Below are 22,648 nucleotides of genomic sequence, written 5' to 3' on the forward strand. Positions count from 1 at the left end.
AATGTTCAATAGCCTGGCAAGGGAACAAGAATTCAGGATCGCCAGTCAGCCTCTAGAGTCTGTAAAGGAATATGTTTATCTAGGTCAATTACTCACAGGGGATCCTGATCATGAGAAAGAAATTTACAGAAGCATAAAATTGGGTTGGAGTGCATACGGCAGGCATTGCCAAATCCTGACTGGGAGCTTACCACTGTCGTTGAAAAGAAAAGTGTACAATCATTGCATTCTACCGGTGCTAACATACGGGGCAGAAACTTGGAGGTTAACAAAGAAGCTCGAGAACAAGTTAAGGACCGCACAAAGAGCAATGGAACGGAACATCTTAGGAGTAACGTTAAGAGACAGGAAGAGAGCGGTGTGGATCAGAGAACAAACGGGGGTAGACGATATTCTAGTTGACATTAGGCGGAAGAAATGGAGCTGGGCAGGCCATGTAATGCGTAGGATGGATAACCGGTGGACCATTAGGGTTACAGAATGGATACCAAGAGAAGGGAAGCGCAGTCGAGGACGGCAGAAAGTCAGGTGGGATGATGAGGTTAGGAAATTCGCAGGCGCAAGTTGGAATACGCAAGCGCAAGACAGGGGTAATTGGAGATCGCAGGGAGAGGCCTTCGTCCTGCAGTGGACATAAATATAGGCTGATGATGATGATGAGGTGCCTACAAGTGGCACCGGCTACTCCTCTTCTTTTACACGATAGTTTTCGTCGGAAACTTGTCAACAAGCATAAAAATGGACTTATAAACACATGGACGAACATTCACGGACCAAGTCTGTTTTTTTTTTAGATGTCTTAATCCGCAATTACTTCGTCCAACAATGTTCTCAGAGACAAAAAAAAATATTTTTATACTCTGGAATAAATGTTATGCTATTTATTTAACAATACCTAACCCTTAATGAAGCGTTGAGGAAGGGGGCTCCGAATACATTGCACAAATGAAGGTAAATAGTAAACTTTAATAGCCTATATGAACAAGTAAAAATTGAACACATGGAAACAAATATGTTTCCATGTGTTTAGCAGCACTAGCAGGTAGTATGCATGCAACAGACAATGAAACCAGGGAAGGCATCGGCGAAATTAGCTGTGGTTGAAATTGAAATGTATAAAATAATAAAGAACGTGGGCGAAAATATAACTTGTCGCCGGTGGGAGACGAACCCACAACTTCCGCATTACGCGTGCGTATATGCGGAAGTTGACATTGTCTGTTGGTTGTATGTGATCAAGAACAAAGATCAAGCCCCTCGGTTTCCATTCTGCACAAGCGGATATAGTGCAATATAAAAGTTACGTAAACATGTTAAAGCTGAAACGAACGCAGAAACGCAGTTCTGCAAACAATCAGAAAATGGAACACATGAAGACAACACATAAGTGTTTGAAGTGTGTTTATTGAATGGCATCCTCTATAACATTCTATTTACATCGACTTCTTTAAATCGAGGTATAGCTGCAGCATCTTTTTCCTCTTTTTTTTTGTGTGTGTATGTGTGTGTGTTCCTAATATTTTGAGTGCTGATCTACGCGTGTTCCTAACTTTCCAGGTTTGGTTGACCTTGCTTGGTTCTCTAGTCGTGCTGGCGCTGGTCGCATCCCTGGCGCCGAATTTGGACGGCCAGTTTCAGTTCGAGTTCAAGAACAACGTGTTCCGACTATTGGCAATCTTGTTCATGGAATGCAAGTATACTTTCTGTAAAAAAAAAAAAAATAGATGTCATACGAAGGCATGTCCTCATATGCAACTGTCTCAAGTGAAGTTTATTTCACTTTGGTTTGAAAACTGATGGCGCAGAAGACACGTACGCAAAAGGAACGAAAAGGACATCGCAAGCGCCTTTCGTAGTACTATCGGGAATGCGGTTGTGTACCAAATTTTGTAGATAGTGAAGTTCTATTCTGACACTGGAACGAAAAAAATATTGATTGCAGTTCCGACGCCTATGTCGTAACCGTGAGAACGCGAAGCTTTCGAGGCGCTTACAATCTACGTTGTTGACTGACGTTGATGCAGGAAAGTGTTTGCTGAATAGGGCTGACGTTTTTTTTTCGGCTTTCCGCCTTTTCGCTTCTTCTTTGGAGCTCTGCCTAGGCATCTCTGGTAGTCGCGTCTCACCACCACTTGGATTTATACCTCAAGATAGCTCGTAAACGCTTCCATGTCGCGTCAATTCGCGTTATTGATGCGTTATTGCTCCAACGTTCTCCCTTTCTTTTTTTCTTTTTTTTTTTTGAGTGGTGTGCGCCAGTCTCCAGGCAACCACTATAAGGAAATCCGGTGAATAATCCAAAGAAATATTCGCTTCAAGAGTGGTGTATGTATATATAGAGGGTGCCCCAGCTATCATGTATCGCGTTTTTAAAGAACACGGGCCATTCTACGCGTAGATAACCCTGTGCATATTTTTCACTGTCGAGTAAAGAAAGCCACCAGTAATCTTTTTATTGATTTCATTCAGTTTAATAATTCAGTGCAATTGGCATATTTTTTTTTAATTACGGCTGTGGATGCCGTGCTATCAATGACGAATTTGTAGGAAATTGAAAGAAACATAAAGCTGTTATGTTTTCAGGCCAGGTACTTTCCGCGCGTATATATTTTTTTCCAACTGATAAAGAAAGAAGCCTGCGAAAAATGAAAAATAGCACGTGATTAACCGATCGCCCGCAATCATAAAGCAGCGCCCTCAAACAAGCACCATCATCAGTTAGTGGCAGAGCTGGTGCTTTATCTGGTGCGCCCAAGGAGGTGAGCCACGGTCGCGACAGCGGGGCGTCTTGGTGTTGATAAGGAAGAAGTGCCGATAACTGGCGGTCGATGGCTCGTGGAATTATGGTCGCGCAATTATTATAACTATTGAATTAAGTATTTTGATTACTCGTAGAAGTAATGGCAGCCTCATCGAGTAATTTAGATCAAGGGTTCGAATTGTGATATCTGCCACAGGCAATTTCTTTAAAATTTGTTGCAACTAAAAAAGAAGACACCCTATATAGTCCCGAATAGAATAGGGAAAAATACATGAAACTAGTTGTACCATCAGCACGAATTCAAACACGAAGAAGTCGAGAAATGACCTGAATGCGCTGTGTGCATTTCGATCTTCGCGTGCATTTGTAACGATGGCTTGGTTCTCGCTTCAAAATGTATATTTAGTACTAAATACAACCAGCTTAGAAATCAACTACAGACCGATTACACGTTACACTGCAATTTAATAGCGTGTCTTATGCATTATCATCCTCTTTATTTTTATTGTAATAGCAATTATACGCACGCTTCAGACGCATTCCTGCCGACTTAGTCGGCGTCGCCGTGATGTTCCGTATAAAGTCCAAGAGCGATATTCTGTCCGCGTTTCATTTTAAGCTGATGGTACACCAAGAAATCGGAGAATCAAAGACGATCAAGAAAGACAAATCGATCTACGTCCCCCAGCTTCATCCTAACTTCGGCGTCTTCGATGCAGCCAGCCCGCGAACGCCTCGTCAATCGTCGGCGCGCATTGTGTTCGCTTTCTGGTGCCTGGCGATGGTGGTGCTGACCAACGTCTTCAGTGGCGAGATGAAGGCGGCGCTCACCGTGCGTCAGCCGACCGGTCACCGCGTCGACTCGGCCGCGGAGTTGGCCGCCCGCGACGACTTGAACGCGTACACGATGCGTGGAACCGTCTATCACCTGCTTTTGGCCGTGAGTCCTGGTCTACAGACAGTTTAACCCGCCCTGTTCCTGTGATGGAGTCCGGTAGGGGGGGGGGGGGGGGGGGGGGGGCTATTCTGCAAGTGTCCAACTAGGGGACATGGTCATTTCGTCTGCTGCCGAAGTGCTGATTGGCTGAAGGCGCCTGGCTCCTTCTGACGCGTACCCCAGCCCAGCCAATCAGAACTTCAGCAGCAGACGAAATTGACACGTCCACTAGGTGGACACTTACAGAATAGCCCCCAGGAGCATAGCATGACATCCAATCGTTACCTTATTGTGTTTCTCTTATCTAGGGATGTGCGAACAGTAATTTTTGAAACCGAATTCGCGAATACGAATCGATAGTGCTACGAGTAGAAGCGAATCGATTAGAATGTTTAATACTTTTCTAATAATGAATAGGCTGTTTTCAGTATTTTCATAAAACAATGTTCAATTCAATGTTGTTAGCAAATTTCTGTTGTTACACTGCAAGTTATCAAATCTTGCTTATTAAAACCTACGAATTGAGCATTATTAACACACATGTAGTTTGGTCGCATATTCACAACTCTTCGGCGAGTGCGAATGATCGTCGTTTAGCCGTTAAAGTCTGGCTTTATGAGCGACATGGTATGTTGCACTACGTCGTTTCTCGTGTGTTATGACTATATTACGGTGGCGGGGATAAAATTTATCGTAAATTTTGTTCCAACTTTATATTTGATTGAGCGCACTTGACGATTCCGGAACATTCGAAATTTATTCGAAGAGTATTCGAACTGATTTGATTCGAACACCGAATCCAATAGGGCAATTGTGACGTCACAAGTGGTGGAGATGATCTCTTACTGTGACGTCACACAATATTCGATTCGTTATTCACCAGATTTGAATATTCGCACGCTGCCTACTCTTGACACTTGGCATGCTCGAGGATTTAGTAAGCTCCCAATTAATGTGGTATAGTAGTATGAGCCAATAACCATATCTCTATATAGGCCGGAACAAAATCAAATAAATGTACTTGGTTCTCAAAGCAGAACTACTTTGATGAGACAACCGCTGTACCGATTTCAATGAAATTTCTTGCATCTGGGAGTCAAAAGTCAAGATGGTTGTTGACAGATGAAAACACACTGTGGGATAAAAGTTGTATGCATAGGGGTAAGGGGTCTAAGACAGGCTGGCCGACGCTTCGATAGGTGGACTCATCTTTGTCAAAGGCAGCCTTGTCGTCCTAGACTTCTTAGATTCAAAGGGTTATTAGAGTGACGTCACACGGTATCGTCGCTGTCGGCTACTTGCAAAGGAAGAAACTGAAAAGAAACTGAGTACTCATTTTCATCTTAGTTTACCCATTGCCTCCGCATGGGTAGAACTTGTACACCTTCAAAAATATACACGTGTCCGTTAATCCTTCATCTTTTGACGACGTCGTGCACCATACACACAGCACTTGCCATGGGAGTACGACCAGTGTAGTCCCCAGGTGTAGGGCAGCCAACCAGGCACGGCTTTGTTTTAACCTCCCTGCCATTTCCTTCTTATACTACAATCTCTCTACTACCTCTCTTCTGCTATCTACTTCTACATGGCCTCCTAGATCGGAGGTCATGGGTACAGCATGTACAACTTCAAGGACATATCATTCATTCATTCATTCATTCATTCATTCATTCATTCATTCATTCATTCATTCATTCATTCATTCATTCATTCATTATCAGCCTATACTTATGTCCACTGCAGGACGAGGGCCTCTCCCTGCGATCCAATTACGCCTGTCTTGCGCTAGCTGATTCCAACTTGCGCCTGCAAATTTCCTAACTTAAATTCATCACCCCACCTAGTTTTCAGCCGTCCTCTACTTCGCTTCCCTTCTCTTGGTATCCATTGTGTAACTCTAATGGTCCACCGGTTATCCATCCTACGCATTACATATATGTGTCCGTTACTCCTCCATCTATTCACAACGTTGTGGGCCATACACGCAGCACTCGCCAAGGGAGCACGACCAGCAGGTGGCGCGCAAGCTGACGCCGAGCTTCCGGGTCCCCTACCGACGGCTGTACTCGCCGGACGTGCTGGACGAAGTAGCCAACGGCAAGGCGGTCATAATCGCCGATCGTACCTCGGCCATCTACCAGATGTCCCGGGCTTGCCACAGCTACCCGAGCCACGAGTTCTACTTCGGCCGCGAGCGGCTCTTCTCGCATATGCAGGTCATCTACTACCGCCGTCTCCGCGAGCCCACACTGATGAACGTGGTGAAACAGTGGAACAAGAGGTGAGCAGCGTACGCTCACCCTAAAAAAAAAAAACTTTACCGACAATTACGATACTCCCTAATGCGAAATTTGAGTGCAGCTCTATACGTGTTTTCATTTCGCGATATATTGGCTGGCGCGGACAATCTGACAGATGAGGCAAGTTGCAAACGGAGTGAAGTGTGGCGCGACTACTTCGCTAATCGGGAGATCGCGAGAGACAGCGCGTGGGTGACGGGTGGGCGCGATTCAGAGCAGCCGCCGCAGACAGACCTCCGCTCATGCAGCGCTCGGTTTCCATATATGGTATCGGTGGCGTCATCGGTGAACAGACGACGCGCGCTACTCTGGCGCCATCTCGTAGCCATCGTCACCACAGAGTCTGTCTTGCGCGGCACTACGCCTTTCTTCTCACGCTTTCGCCATGCCCTCCTCCTCCGCTTTCCTCTTCGCGCTCTCTTCGCTATCGCCGTCTTTCATCCCCCGCTGCGTTCCGCGTTCGCTCTGTCATCTTTCCCTGTGCTCGTTCGCTCGGTTACGCCGACGCTGGCCGCAGGAACGGGCGCCTAAGATCTGCGCTCTAAAAACCAGGACAGTCCACTGTGAAAGACTGTCACCAGCAATGTCGAGTACGCCGGAAAACTTTCCGAGTCCAGAATTTGTACGCATATCACGTTGGGGACGTTCTGCTCTTACGTTACAAATTAGTTGCTGCGGGAAAGTTGATATAGAAAATAACTCGGCTACTCTAGTTCTCTGTCTTCTGTTTTGCAACAAAATGGGTAAGTACGCCAATAAATAAACGAGACAATAAATAAGTGATCAACTGGTAATAGAGATAAGGCAACCCCGAAGGAGTCTTTAATTGACATTTAGCTGAGCGCTGTGTACTAACGTGGATTTGGGAGGACGGCACAAACGCAAATTTAAGACACAGCTAATTACACAGTATGGAACATAAAATGCACCACTCCATGCATTCCAAATGTGTTTAAACGAGCTTTCGAGATAAAGCTTCCTTTAAAGGGACAAAGAAGAAACGCATAAAACACCACGATAGCCTCCTGATTTAATTCTATGCTTACTTATGTGGCGAAAAAAAAAGAAGAATCAATATTACCGACGAAAAAAATATATAATAATAAGGCTGAACATCCTACGTTTCAAATTTCGCACCTAAACCGGGGCGCTGCTACGCAATTGTGACATCATGGCTTTCAAAGTATATCTTGGCTATTTGGGCCGTTTTAGGGCATGAAACATCATCATAACTTCCCAGCTAGAACGTTTGGCTCGCTTAGAATGCAACCGTGTTCCTTCGTCATCTATAAACAGTTAACTAGACAGGAAGACAGGAAAATACGCTGTAACAGTTGATGACGTCATGGAAAGCTGGAGCGAGAGCATCAAAGAGGCACGCTGCCACCGGTCTTTCGCTTTTACGTATTTTCTGGCTTAAATAGACGTCAAATAAAAACTATTAAGCCGAGTTATATTCATAGATTATTCGTGTATAAGTATATCATCGCTTTCTGTGTGCTCATATAAGACTTTGTTGCTTCGACAATTGTCACCGAAATGCCCGCTGCGGCTCCTCGATTTGAATCGCCCGCGCCAAAACGGACGACTTTAGGTAACCCACACGTGACCCTCTCTCTCTCTCTCTCTCTCTCTCTCTCTCTCTCTCTCTCTCTCTCTCCGTCAATCCACCCTTGCTCACTTCACACGAGAGGCACCAAACCACATAGGCCGAAACATGTGGTGCCACAGCGCTTTCCCATTTCTCGTAATTTCCTCGCTCACAAAAGCTCCGTTCTCGCTACGAATGACGAATTCGTTACTACAGAAGTTTAATGTTTCAATCCAGCTCGTGTTATTATCTTTAATTTAACGTCCATTTAACGGTGAGCCTCCGCTCGCCATCAGCACGACTTTCCCGATCTGCTAGAAACGTATAGTTTACTAACGCAGACTAACTTATTCGGAAATCAGCTCTGCGGAAATCATAGAAGGTGGAGAATGTTTCATTAAAGAGGAATACAGTAGAGAGCCTCTACAACGAACACCTTTAGAACGAAATGTCCGGTATAATGATACGATTATATTATGTCCCGGCCGAATCTCTATCTTTAATATGTATTGCGAGTGCCTTTACATCGAAGACCACTGTCGCTAATTTGCTTGTACAACGAAGGAACCTAGGCGTCCCCTACGACCGACTTGTTAGTTGTTACTTTACACCGAACGCACTTAACCACACCGCCACTGCCCCCCCCCCCCTCCCCCCGTACCGTCCACCAGGAGGGTATTCCGTAAGTGTCCACCTAGCGGACATGTCCATTTCGCCGGCAGCTGAAGTTCAGAGTAGCGCGAATGGGGTATGCGTGAGACGGAGACAAGCACCCCCCGCCAATCAGCACTTCGGCAATAGACGACATGGAGATGTCCACTACGTGGACACTTACAATCTGCCGCTCTTGGATGGATGACAATATTTACCTTTCACGAGCCTTCCTCCACGTTGAGGGCTTCCCCGGAAGTTGATTTTAAATGCGTAAGCATTTCTATGCTTACCCAACGAAAAAAGCTGTCCGTCCCTCTCTCCGTCCGCTCATCCCTCGCGTTAAGACGATCGCTTTGAAGATGGAGCGCGCGGCAGCAAGCGATTTTATCTTCGTGCTGCCTGGCGCTTCAACGTAAACGAAGCGGCGAAAACACAGCGCGCGGAGTTATCGACAGTCGGCACTCTCTTTCCGTTTCGCAAGTCGCTTTCAAGATACGGTCCGCGCGGCCGTGCCAGAGTAAGTACGTTTGATCTGTCCGTGCCGCGGCCGGAGTGCTTTGATCACGGTTCATAATGGTTCGACACGGATGGACAAGGAGCTAAAGAGCGATAACGGCTTATGATGATCGCAACGTCATCAGCGCACATGGCTCCGCCACCTGCAGTACTTCGCTTGCGTTATCAATGCACCTTGTGCCACCTTCCGCACCAGTTCGTGCTGCCGCAGCGCTATCGTTTCTACTGGCCGGATCAAGTGTCATAACACTGATAATGACTCCGGCCTGTGTGGAGATGAGTAAGTGGCACAATGCTTACGCATACTTAGACAACTTCGGGTGGAGTTTCTGCTTGTATTTTTTATTTTTTTATTCGCGGCCTCAGAGATCTCACCGGCGCACCCTTCCGGAGACTTCCTCTTCAAGTGTCCTTATAAGCCCGACGACAATTGCAGGATGAACTGGCTGACCGAAGCGGGCTTGCTTCGCAAATGGCACGAGGACACCGAGTCCCTGGCCGGAGAGTTCTCGCGCTGCCCCAAGATCCGGATGGGCGAGGCGGAGCAGCTGGACTTCGAGCACCACCAACCCATGTTCGCCCTCGTCCTGGCCGGACACGCACTCGCCTTGGTCGCTCTCCTGGCTGAGATGCTGCTGGCCTGGCGCGTCGCAGCGCCCTCTGGAGCCTCACGTAGCCCCGCGCACTTACCTGCCGCATACGCGCGAAGGATTATCATTAGGGAGAGCGCCTAAAGGAGGCGCGAATTATTACGACCTATGTCAATCTATACTAAACTCGCGGACAACTTTATGTGGCTATGAAGGCAAAGCTGCGGGCGCGTGGCTGCTGCACATGTGTTATCGCGCCAAGTAGTCCGGCAGAGTTTGACAGTGCTTTTGGTTGCTCGGAACAGACGCTGAATCGAAGCAGCTTCCACGTGCGACGGCTTCGCGTTTGCCCAGACGCGGAAGGGGAAAGCCGCAAAACAAGTAGACCTTTGCGCTCAGTGTTCTGCCTTATTTAGCTGTTGCTAATAGGGTGTTTATGGTTTGTCTTCCCCAGCCTAAACTCACGCGGATTAAAACGCGGCGCTCTATTCAGAAGCGCAGTCGCACTTGTGCGCGCTTTGCCTCCGTAGCTTTCCCTTTATAGCCACGGGCAGTTGTGGCTATGAAGCCACAGAAAGTATAGTATACTGTTAAATTAACCCTGTAATGCACATAATGAATGGACACTAAAGAAAAATATTAGGTTGAGCTAGATTGCAACAATATACTTCTGCAATAACGAATTCGCCATTTGTAGCGAAAACAATAGTTTTTGTGGCGCCAAATATGGACGAAAAATGAAAAATCGGAGTGGCGCCTCGTATTGTACACTATACGGTATGCCTCTCATGCGACGTCACCACCGTCTGATTCACAGTGAGTGGGCAGAGAGTGACGCCACGTGGGCATTACGTCAACGCACCCGTTCTGGCGCGGGCGAATAAAATTGAGGAGCAGCAGCGAGGCCCTTTGGTGAGAATTTTCTGCGCAACAACGTCGCGTATTGGCGCACAGAAAACGATGATAGACTTACTTACAGACTGTGGGAACGGCACCGTCCCGCAGTCCACGCCAGCGGGCCCCAGTTCTGGTCGACCACGCCCAAGAACGCCCAGCCGCTGCTATAGTGCCACTGGATTGGATTGGATATCCTCCTACGATGGCAATTCAATCCACTGCTCGCGCGTTCGTCTGCTTCCACCGCTGCAGCTCCGATGCCGCTCATCATACCGGCCGCCCCCATAAGACGCATAATATTTCGAACTAACTCGGCTCACTAGTTTCCTTTAGTGTCCCTTCTATTGTCGCCGTTGAAAAGTTCGTTTCGGCGCGTTGTCTGCTCCTTCGGAATCGTTAAACGTGAGCAGCTGCTGAAGAAATGAAGAATTTTTATATTCCTCCATGAGTTTCGTCAAGCTTTCACAATGTGTGCTCGTTGTGAGATCTCCGTACAGGAACTTCAAATTTGTAAATAACCTATCACATTTGTAAATCACCTATCCAGTTGCTTGAAAAGCACGCTTAACGTTAAACATTGTGGAATACAATGAAAGGAATGAACCCGCTACATGAAGGCACCTGACGCCACAGACATGCAGCTGTCTGCTTTCCAGCTCATTTTGCTAAAGCACATTACACGTATTATTCGAACTTTCGGCCTATGCGAAATCAAGTGTTTCAAGTCATATGCGATGCATTTTAATTACCATTATTTTCATCAGTGATATTCCTTTTGATGCAATATCTTCGCGTGCACGACTGCCCACACAGCGCCTGAAGGAATTAAGATTGATTTTTTTTTTTTAATGAGATGTTGAGGACTTCATGGCGCCGGCTACATAGCGTCGCAGGGCAAACAGACAATAAAAGTACGAAAAGCAATGAAATAATACTGGAGAAAGTCTGTAATAGCCAGAGCATTGCAAATTACCGTAATGGAATGCGCAAAATAGAGAGTCAGCGGAGACTACGAAACACAAATATTACCGCAAATAAGCGAGTGTATAAGACAGAAAATCAAATTGTACATTTCAATGTCTCTAATCAGCGCCTGCTCTAAGCAACGCATGCGCTGTTATAGACACCATTGTGGAGTGCTCGGGAACAATTCCGACCACGTGATGTTCTTTAACGCGCGCCCAAAATGAGGTGTGCCAGCGTTTTCACATTCTGCCCACATCGGAATGCTTGAATCCTGTGGGCGGTACACGCCGGCCACCGCGCCACATCCAAGAGCTCACTCACTCACTCACTCACTCACTCACTCACTCACTCACTCACTCACTCACTCACTCACTCACTCACTCCAACGAGAGTGTCACACAAATTCTAGAACTGGTGTTCCTAATAAAGTGTATTCCTCGTCTCTCTATCTCTCTCTTCCGTTCACCCTTCCACTACAGCCTTTGTTTCCTTGTCTCTCTGGTTCTCGTGTCTTCTCATAGCCAAGACTACACACGCCATAGTAGTCATCCCTCCTGGAACCTTCACTAGCATGGTTCATTCAGGCGTTTCTGAATAAAGAAACGTCTCGACGGACCATGCTCTCTTTCTGTTGTGGAGCAAACAGACACGTTGGCTATAGATATAGCCAACGGGTCTACATATGTACATATATAATATCTGTGCGTGTGTGCGCCCGTGATGTGCTTCACATCCGCGTCACAAACCAGAGTTTCTGCCCTGGTCGGATGGAGCATGGTCGCTGATGACGGTAGTGTCACGAGGCAAGCTCACCGCAATACGCGAGGTGAGACGTGACGTCAGGGCAAGAGAATGTATACTCTATCTGAAACGACTTCGCGGTCTACCCCACCACCCGCTAGCAGGAAACAAGTCATTCTGTAAAGCAAAATATATGCATCCGAGAGCTGGTACCTTGTCACTACTGGCTTTGAGAATTCAGGACTCCATGCCCCTTAATCAAGGGAGGTCAGCCCGGGTCACGGATGCCACTGGTCAGTGGCGTAGCCAGGGGGGGGGGGGGGGGGGGGGGGGGGGTTGGGGGGGTTCAAACCCCCCCCCGAAATTTTTTCAGCAAACCCCCCCCCCTACTAACCCACCCTTTGTTTTCGTCGCTTCGCGCTGACATAATTCATGAAACCGGTGCTACTATCACAATTTAATTCCTGGGCGCTTCCGTTTGGGTTGGTAATTTACAGCGAATCATGTCTGCATATGGAAAAAACTGTCACGGTGTTTGTCAAGGCTTGCACACTCTGTGAAGTTTTGGGCGAGAATGTGGCGGCCGCATTCTGAAGCAACAAATGCGCAACAAATGAAGCAACAAATGCGGCAGCCGCATTTTAGATGATGGCGAAAACGCTCGACGCCCGTTTACTTAGATTTAGGCTGCACGTCAAAGACCCCAGGTGGTCGAAATCTCCGGTATACATTTCCGCCGCTTCCCTTCAGGTGCCGGTTAGGCCGCGCTCGCGCAGGATTTTAGGCTACGTTCACACTTGGTCTCGAAGCTGTAGGAAGCGGCAAAATCTCGCCTAGGCGGCAAAACAGGCAGAAAAACAGGCTGCGAGCCAAATCGGCCTCGGGCCGATTTTTTCGCCATGGCGAAACGGAAACGCGGTGGAAAGTCGTTCTGCTTCACTGGAAGCTACACTAGCATGTAAACAACCGGACCCGGTCGTAAAATGGCACCGGGCACAAAAACCATGGCACCAAAAGTGTAGGCTGTAATGCTGATCGACGCGATCAAGAACCAGCCCTTGCTCTACGACAAGAGTGGCACTAAAACGTACTGTCAGCAATACTCGCGATAGTATTAAACGTCGCGCGACCGGAGGTGCGGCAACGAAGCCTTGGCGTGACCCAACTTCTCGCGCTTTTGCAAAGCCAGGCGAACCCACCACCGCCGTTTCCGAGGTGTCCGCGTCTTCCGTTTATTTAGTGTCCATTTCTAGAAAACAAGTAGGTAGAAGTATAAAAGCCATTTCTTCTTCCACTTCCATGGCAGACAATAGTTAGGCAGATTCCTCGTTGGCGCTCCATAATTCTCCTCGCACGTGTACGGGATGTTGCAGAAGTCGCGGGGTGCTTTTCTCGTCGCGACGATAGATTGGGAGCGTAGGTCTCACGTAGGACGCGCAGGCTTTGGCGAGCCCCAACACAAGGGCCAGCCCAGGTTTTAGCTGTGGTGTTCCCGTTGCCCCTTTGGTGTCCTGGAGGCGCCGACAATACGAAATGATGAAATGTTATTACAACTTGTAAATAAAAGCTATTAAAGAAATATCACGCCTAGGCACCAACCTGTGACTCAGCGCTACCGCGCCCGTGTGCGGAGAATTACGGAACGCCAACGAGGAACTTACCGAAGGTCGCAGATGACACGCGAAGTTGCGTAAAATGATCACTTTTCATGACGGTACGTGGGTCAAAGAATGAACATACCGCTCGAAATAATGCGATAATGAGCGCCACCACGCCGACAAACGTACGCAGACTAGATGGATCTGGACGAAAACGGCAGCGGCGGCCGCGGCGGTAGCAAAACAAATGTGAACAACTTGGACAGGCGCGGAAAAAATTTTCCGGCCGATTTGGCCTTTCCGCCCGCTTGCCGCTTTCCAAGTGTGAACGTAGGCTTAGTCTGCGCGAGAAACGTCTCTTGTTTGCGATTGCGCCCCTACGGAAGGCTGGTAATTACTGTTGTGTTGTTGAATCCCAAACCAGCAATTACGGAAGGCTAGTAGTTGCCGTTTTGTTGTGGAATCCCAAACCAGGAATGTACACACGAAGGGGTTGATGACAGCAGTGAAATTCCACCGACTCGCAATAGAATGCACGAAACAGACAGCCGACAAGCATGAAGTGTTGTGCGCAGTACAGCGTAAGTAAACTCTTGTTGCAGACGCTGACAGTTCTCGTCGGAGTTCACGCGTCCTGAGAAATTGTTTATGCGCACTATGCACTGAATAATACCGGAGTTCATTCCTGCATCACTATAGTACACCAATCAGTCGAGATTCTGTGAGGTACAAGGCCGCTTCCTGTTTGCACCGGCGTAAGTGAAGCAGAAAAGACTACTTTAAATGCGTACACATGCCATATCTATGCTGTGCGGTGAAATATTCTGTACAATTCTGAATCTGTTGACGTAAAGGCAAATGACGGCTGCACGCTCGCACACAGCGCAAGACACAGCGGCCCATGCACTTGCCGCAGGAAATGCAACCCTCTCGTATAAGGGAGCGAGGCGACGAAAGCTTCGAAAAAAAAAAATAATAAAGCCTTACGCGTTTTTGCGCGTATTTAAGTTTTCTAGCGCAAAGACAGCAGCGAACAAGTTATTGCTATGGGAGTAGGTATAGCCTGGTCACACGTACATTTTCACGCGTATAGCCGTCCTTGACTTGTGAAACGCACTTCGCCCCGACGAGGACGACGCCATCTACGCTTAACGGAAATTAACAATTAATGATGTCTTCTCCGATCGCACGGTGTCAATGATGCGTTTTCGAAGACTGGTCCATTCAGTGGCGCGATGAGAGACCGTTGCTCCAAACGCCCACTGTACCTGTCGTACTTACTGTATTTAATGAGCTTACTTTAGTTTTTACTTAATATCTTCACAAGCACACGCACACGCGAGGGGGGGGGGGGGGGGGGGGGAGGTAGGGGCGGTCCCATGTCTTTGATATACATGTCTAGAGTTTGCTTACACTACCGCTATTTATTATCGATCACGTGACCTAGAGGAAAGCAGAAGCTTGCCCCCCCCCCCCCCCCCCCCCCCCCCGGTCGGGCCGGTGAACCCCCCCCCGAAAAAAATTTCTGGCTACGCCCCTGCCACTGGTGGCGCTGAACTCGCCACCCACCTTCAAATAACACTGAGAGAGCAAGGCGAGGTCCTATACAGAAGATGCTAGAGGGGGAAAAAATAAGCTTTCGGCATAGTCACTTCAGACTGCTTACGTGTGGGGACAGACAGACAGACATACAATGAATTTTATTTTAGGTGTGGGAATGCGAAAGAATTATAGTCTCTTTGGCGCCACCTCCTCTCCATTGGCTGCGCGGAGCTTTTTGGGGCCTTTTGTAGCTACCGGATTGAGTGACCGTTTGTGATCCGGACTGACTGACCGTGTGTGAAATAGAGCAGAAAACTGTTACTATACGTTGGCGATGTCCACAGCGGTCTTTCTCTTCTTCTCTTAATTTTTCCCCCCTCTTGTCCCTTCCCCCAATGCCGGGTAGCCAACCGGGCTCAGTCCTGGTTAATATAACTGCCTTTCACTTAGGTATTCTTCTCTCTATCTCCCTCTCTCTCTCTCACCCTTCGAGCGAAACTTCCTTTTTTTTTTTGTTATCAAGCTAACCCGCTGTTTAATTTTCCGTACGTGTAATGTTACATGATAGTAGAGTAATTCAGGCAAACAAGTTGCAAACAATCATTACTGTTTTCGTCGACAGAAAAAAAAAAAAGAAAGAAAGGAACTCAGCTTGTTCACAACCAAAAAAAAAATGGCAGTGGAGGTGCTGGGTATCGATCCCAGTACCTCTCGCATGCTAAGCGAGCGCTCTACCATCTGAGCTACACCCCCGGACGAGAAACAAGTGCCACTCCAATCGCTTTTCAAACGGCAAACGAGATCGAACGGGTGAGGGAAACGGCGCGCGTAAAGTATTTCAATCGCGAAATGAGATCGAATAGGTGAGAGGAACGGTAGCGCTCTCTCTTTCTCTCTCCACAATCCAGTTATAAAATCACGGAAACGAGCGAACGACTGCTCGGCGCACGGCGGGCGGCAAAAAGATCCGGGAGCAAGAAAGGCGAGGCGGCTGTGCGGCACCGTCCCATTCCATTGCCGTCTTTAAGTATCGTGCTGCTGCAGAGAGTCAAGTCGATTCAAATCACGCACACCCAAAACGTGACTCGTGACATCTCGGGCCTTGGCTAATCGCTTAACTGCCACAAGATCGCTTAATAATAGGAGTGCCTGAAAAAGTGAAATTTCCGAGTCGATTCGAATACTCGAACGTAAAATCGAACGCTGAATGTCGACATTCGAGTGCCGATCTTCGAATGCTGATTCGATCGAAGGCCAAACATTTTCTCATTTCTAAAGAAGGCGAAGTGTGAGATTTGCGTGCAGTCGGTTTGATTAAAGAAACAGCTTATTTACATTGTTTGATACATGCTCGATAGTGACGTATAACCAGGAAATGTTTTTTTTTTTTTTCTAGAGCTTTTCCTTCTACCCGGTCACGTACGTGACCGGATGGGGGAGGGCTGGACAGGCTGGTGTTGCCGTATATTTTTTTACGCTCGGTATACGGATACACAAAAATTTCGGAAGGGGGGAGAGGGGGGGGAGGGGGCACGTGCCAGGTGTGCTCCCTCCCCCCTTGGCTACGCCACTACATGCATGTACTGCAGTTCATAACTGGACGTCCGGCCAACTGAGGCACCTGTGATTGATCAAAACATAGTTCGGATATCTGGTGCACCATTACAACGACAGCAATGAAGCAAGGGTGACAGCACGTCACTATAGGCACGTAGATTGTTGTTTCTGAGACAAGAAATTCATGGCCTTCAGATGATCCTTATTGAAATACTGGAAGTTACTGTACACAAGTGGTGGCACTCCAAGCGTTCGTTGAGGAAATGGTATCATTTTGCAGCCTCAGCGGCTGCCCTGCCATGCTGCCGAATCGATGGGAACAGCCCTCACCTCTGCCAGCCTTCCTCTCCCGAGGCCCGACCAAGTTGTCGTTCCTTATATTCGGACAGAAACGAATATTCGGAAATTTCGAATAGCGAATTCTTGAATATAAATCGAGTAGCAATGACTTTTCCGATTAATATTCGAAAGAGCTAATATTCGCACACCCGTTTACTTATCAAAAATTCATATCGGAACTCATCGGTGTGTTTGTGAGCAGTTGTGACCCGCCGTGGTTACAACTGGTTATGATTATAACTGTAACTGACTGTATATCTATAACACAACTGGTTATGCATGGTTATCGACACACTGGCTATGTCGTTCTGGTTCTGAGCAGGAGGTGGTGTTCGTCCCGGCTCCGATGGCCTCATTTCGATGGGGCCTAAATGAAAGAGAGAGAGAGAGAGAAACGTGCACATGGTGGGAAAGGCAGGGAGGCTAACCCGAAAAGATTCTGGTTTGCTACCCTGCACTGGGCAAAGGGGAAGGGGAAATGAAAGGCGGAAAGAAAGATCGTTCGCGTAACTTAAGCGCATTTTTTTTTTTTAAGAATCTCTCGGGTGATCAAAAATTAACCTCTTCTAGCCTGTTGTCGTGATTTCGCTACAATGTCAGCTTACAAAATCCAAACTGGACGTAATTAAGCTCGTCACAGAGCAATCAGAAAGCAATGCTGATTTTGACGAGTTCTGTTGTCATCCGGCAAAAACGCTTGGCGGGTCTTCGTCTCTAACTCAGAAAACAATGTTCTGCGTTTCGGGCTTCCTTCGAGGATGAACACTCCATGACAGGAGTGACTGACTGCATTACGTAATGCCATAGGATCCCAGACGATTCACCTGCCAAATCTGAGTTTGTTAAGTCCGAAACATGGGAATATAAAGGCATGCTTTTGTCCAACATGCCTGCAGTGTTACAAATCTCACTGTGAGCTTGGGTCGGAAATGGTGTGAGCGTAATTTTGGATCGTCTTAAATCGCGTGGAAGTATTTCTAACTGAAATTTCGAGTATTTTTCGTCAGGGTGGAAAAATTCTGGCTATGAGAGGTTCATCCTGAGCCCCCCCTACGGCTTCCTTCATGACCCACTGTTGCTCTGGGAGGTGGATTGAGCACCATGAATTATTCGAGTCACATAACCAGTTGTCAAAGTCGGCCACAACTGTCGCAAACGTTCCTGTGTTCACCGTTTAAAAACAATATGAAGAAAACGTGCACTTTCCTTCATGCAGAAAAAAAAAAAAAGGTGTCTCAGTGGAGGCGCTGGGTATAGATCCTAGTACGTCTCCCATGCTAAGCGAGCGCTCTACGATCTGAGCTACACCCTCGGACGACTAGCCGATAGAACGCAATACAAATCATTTTCAGTATGTAGTTAACAGTTTAGTACGAAGGAAAAAAAAAAGTACAGGTCTAATGTCCAAGGACAGCTGATTCACTCAGGCTAACTGCAGTTGACAAGACTAACCGTTTCTTTTCTTCTTTTTTTTTTTTCTGTAGTTTGCAGGAAATACTCCTGTTCCCATTTACAGAAGAGAAAAAAAAAGAAATAACACATATTCTTGGCATAAGAAGACGATATCGCAAATGGGCTTTCATTATTGAAATGTAACATGAATAAAAAAAAAAGAAACAGTGGAGGTGCTGGGTATCGATCCCAGTACCTCTCGCATGCTAAGCGAGCGCTCTACCATCTGAGCTACACCCCCGAACGAGGAACAAGGGGCACTGGAAGCGCCTTTCAAACGGCGAACGAGATCGAACGGGTGAGTGAAACGACGCGCTTTCTTCGTTGTCCTTCTTTGAAAAGACAAGGACGCGAACAAATGCCCGCTAGCGCGCGTCTTCAAGGACGTCCGGCTGGATGAGGAGTATTAGTGGTACCCGCTTACACCGCTCTGTTAATTGAATTCAGTGGCTTTCGGTGACAAAACGACAATATGGTTATGAGGCACGCCGTAGTGAGGGAGATCTTTTTCTACCCCCTATAAAGTTCCTCAACGTGCACCTGAACTTAAGCACATGAGCGTTATTGCATTTCGCTCCCGTCGAAATGCGGCCGCGTGTGTTTATCGCATTGACGGCGTATTTGGAAAATTAGCATGAGTGTGTCTTACGAAGCTGTGTTATTAGGGAGTTTTGAGGTTCAGCGCACCCAAAGTTTGGGTGCACCCAAAACGCCTGGCGCACAAAAGAACGCTAAAATGTGTACAAAGGACTGAAAGCAGTGCGCGGGGCTTTGGGTACGGTATGGGCCATGTGCGGGTATGAGAAAGAAGAAAGAAAGAAAGAAAGAAAGAAAGAAAGAAAGAAAGAAAGAAAGAAAGAAAGAAAGAAAGAAAGAATTGCCGCGCGACTGGCCGCTCGAGGCACTTTGCGTGCATTCGCGGGCTTCTTTCACGCTCGGAAAAACACTTTTATGTAGCACGTACTGAGCGACAGAAAACTGTATCGGGAGTTTCTCATGTTGCTCTACAATTTTCTTATTTGTAATTTTCATCATATTGTAGTATTTTATAAGTTCATTAATTAATTAAGACTGATTATGTAACTAGGCGGGAGGCAAAATAATCTGAGTATCTCCAAACGACGGCAACCAACATTATCTTGGTTCTGTCTAGCTACGTGGCATCTGCATATTATTAAGGTTTGGCTCAAGTTACGTGGCACACCCTGTCTGTCGACTTCATCACCGTCTTGTGCTGCTCTCAACTCTTTCCGTACCGCCCCCATTGGGCATGGTTAGCCCTCTATCGATGGTTTGAAACGCCACTTTCGAGACCTTCCGCGCCGCTCACAGACACACTGCGCCATCGGACGTGAAAGAGGAGAAACTACATTTTAGTTTTCTAAGCAGTTCACTTTTTTCTCGCCAAGCAGTGATTTTTAAACGCGCTCCGAATGTTCGCGATCGTCAAAGCAGAACGCAAAAATGTCCGGCACCGGAAACGGCGCGCTGGAGATGGCAAATATCGCGATTCCGCTGCCTCTGTAGCTGATCTTATCGATACATCGAATAACAGCGAGTCAGACGACGCTGACTTTTCGTCGGACTTTGAGTCTGAAAGCGACGACGACACAAGCCTACCCGGAACATCGGCGGCCGCAGCCCGGCACGCCCAACTGTAGTGCTCGCAGTTAAATTTTTGTAGTGGAATACCTGTTCAATGAAAAAATGAATGAAAAAAAATTTTTTTCGGAGATAGTGTCTAATAGACGCCAATACATTTTCTATATCTCATAATTTTCGTAGCATTTTTTTCTTAGTAGATACAAGCGTGTCTTTACAAACTTTGTTCAATTTTATCGCACAATCTTGATTTTAACAATTTATATCTTTTTTATGACATATATCTCGTTCATAAAATTTTATGCGTAACAGGTGCATTCATTTTGCTTTCTGTTGATGTATTACGTTAAATACTGAGTGCAGTAGTTCCTTCATAAACAAAATCTGCTGTAACATACAAAAAACACCTTTTTCCCCATGGTAGGGAAAGAGTTAATGCAACTGCATGTTAGTTGTACAAAGGCCAAGGTATGCGCAATGTGTTCTTAAATTTAGTACACTTTTTGTGCAAATGTAAAACACTCTGTGTTCAACTGTTACTGGATCGCTCCCCCCCCCCCCCCCTCCATTTTTCGAGGAGGGGCTCGGCCCCCCCTCGGCAGGTTAACTATAGCACTGCAGCACCCATTCTACAAGCGCTGGAAGTGATAAGTGAATGATTACCAGTAGTGCCTTGCGCGGGCCAATTCTAACTCTCTAAATTTTCTATTAATGATTTATCGCGATTAGTCTGTTGACACACACTATATATATACATATATATATATATATATATATATATATAGATATATATATATATATATATATATATATATATATTATAAGAAGCCAACAAACAATGACACCAAGGACAACATAGGGGAAATGACTTGTACTTACTAATTGAATGAAAGAAAATGCTAGATTAATGGAAATGAAAGTGAATGAATAAACAAAGAGCATCGCAGGCATAATTCGGAGATGTGGGATCCTTCCCCACCTTTTATGTATATATACCGGGTGTCCCAGTTAACTTGGACGAAAATTAAAAAAAAAATAAAAACACCAAGAGCTCTAGAGAAATCGTACCGACTGCATAGTAGCGGCAGTCGTGTATACTTACAGCCGGTTTTTTTTTTCATCACGAAGTATTGATTGATTGAATGTTTTTAATTAGGGAACTTTTTAATTATTGCTTGAATTGCAAGCATGTCAATTACAATGTTGTAGGGCACCTCAAATAACCTCCGAACCAAAACATTTATTTCGTGCTGAATGGTGCCCGCTAAATCAGTGAAATAGCGTGCCCGACGCAAAACCCAAACGCAGTCTGCGTCTCGCGCATGCGCAGTGGCTTCGACGCCATTTCTTTGGGGCCCCAAAACGTTTGAGGCCCCTATTCTCTATTTTTCATTCACCAGAGCTTCTCAAGCGTGCTAGCTCATTGCCTCCGTGACGTAAGACCGTGTGGCGTGCAGCGTACGCTTTCTTTTCCTTTCGGCAGATGACACCATAATCGCCTAAACCTCGGCAGCGCGACTTTTTGAAATGGTTTTATTTACATCACTGTTCCGTTCAACGACAATTTCTAGCGACTCGCAGAGATAGCGCAACACAGTAGCTGCGATGACTCTGCTTTAAATTTCCGACATGCCGTAATCACGACGCCGTAACGACGTATAGTGCAGCAGACGACAGCTTCTGTGCCACAGCCAGAAAGGCTAGCCACGATCGGATTTAGTAGAGTTACTGCATACATTAAAGCAACAGTGGAATTTAGTATTTAATTGAACGTTAAACCATTCTGACAAAATCAGCGAAATAGGCGAGAACCGCCGCGACGAGAACCCGCAAGAAGCCAGCCAGGAGGGCGTCCTACGATGCTGACATTCGTTAGTTCAGGTACCGTAAGTCAACAAGCCAAATAAAAGAACATTCCATTCATGCTTATTTTGCTCGTTTTTTTTTTTTTTTTCTCCATTTAGCACCCAATCTCCCGTCAACGAGAACGATCTCCTCAAGTTGGCGGAGACAAGGAGCCCATCGCAGACGTGGAGAGAGAGAGAGAGAATAAACTTTTATTCCCAAAGGCAAGGTAATTCTTCCTCGTTGGGTGGGGCCCTCAGTCCAGGGAGGATCTGCGAAGAAGTTAGAAAAGTTTTCAGCGAGATGAAACAGCAGAGTGAGATCGAGGAGCTATACCTGTCCGGCATACACGCAACAGTTGGCGCAAAGGTCTGGGCTGCGTTGCAATTATTTTTATTCGCTTCATCGACGTACGTTATTCGCTATAATTGCGACCGTATTCTTAGGGCCACCGTTGAGAATCCTAGCAACAAGTGGGGAGACCCTGCTTGTTGCTATAGGATTCTCAGAGGTAGGACCGTCACTCCACCCGAGATTATTTGGTTCCCGGCCCATATGAGCTCCACGATCGGCGGCATCACCAACTCCAACGAATTAGCCCACGCCCGGGCGCGAGGACTTGCCTTCTGCGTGGGGCTTCACGGCCCTGGGTCGTTGGACCGCGCCGCCCCGCCGGGGGCCAAGCCTCTGGATGGGGATACAGCTGATCGAGGGTCGCGGGACATTCTAGCTACATTCAACGAAGTCACTTCGCATT

The 22,648-nt window shown here is 46.9% G+C and overlaps 1 protein-coding gene and 2 non-coding genes across 3 annotated transcripts in view; 1 reads left to right on the top strand and 2 right to left on the bottom strand.

Moving 5' to 3' along the window:
• The window catches only part of LOC119431423 (uncharacterized), a 142,179-nt gene extending 132,683 nt beyond the window's left edge, over nucleotides 1–9,496 (top strand). Inside the window, exons 7-8 of the mRNA XM_049657500.1 lie at nucleotides 5,690–5,982; nucleotides 9,199–9,496. Of these exons, the coding sequence (XP_049513457.1) occupies nucleotides 5,690–5,982; nucleotides 9,199–9,496 (591 nt within the window). The remainder of the gene's footprint in view (nucleotides 1–5,689; nucleotides 5,983–9,198) is intronic.
• Nucleotides 9,497–15,776: 6,280 nt separating this feature from the next.
• Nucleotides 15,777–15,849, bottom strand: Trnaa-agc (transfer RNA alanine (anticodon AGC)). Its single transcript has one exon. It is a non-coding gene; the product is annotated as a tRNA-Ala (tRNA).
• A 2,763-nt stretch (nucleotides 15,850–18,612) lies between these two features.
• Trnaa-agc (transfer RNA alanine (anticodon AGC)) lies at nucleotides 18,613–18,685 on the bottom strand. The gene has a single exon. It is a non-coding gene; the product is annotated as a tRNA-Ala (tRNA).
• Nucleotides 18,686–22,648: the final 3,963 nt, after the last annotated feature.

The sequence above is a fragment of the Dermacentor silvarum genome, chromosome 10 (assembly GCF_013339745.2).
Source record: "Dermacentor silvarum isolate Dsil-2018 chromosome 10, BIME_Dsil_1.4, whole genome shotgun sequence".
In the NCBI taxonomy this organism is placed as follows: domain Eukaryota; kingdom Metazoa; phylum Arthropoda; class Arachnida; order Ixodida; family Ixodidae; genus Dermacentor; species Dermacentor silvarum.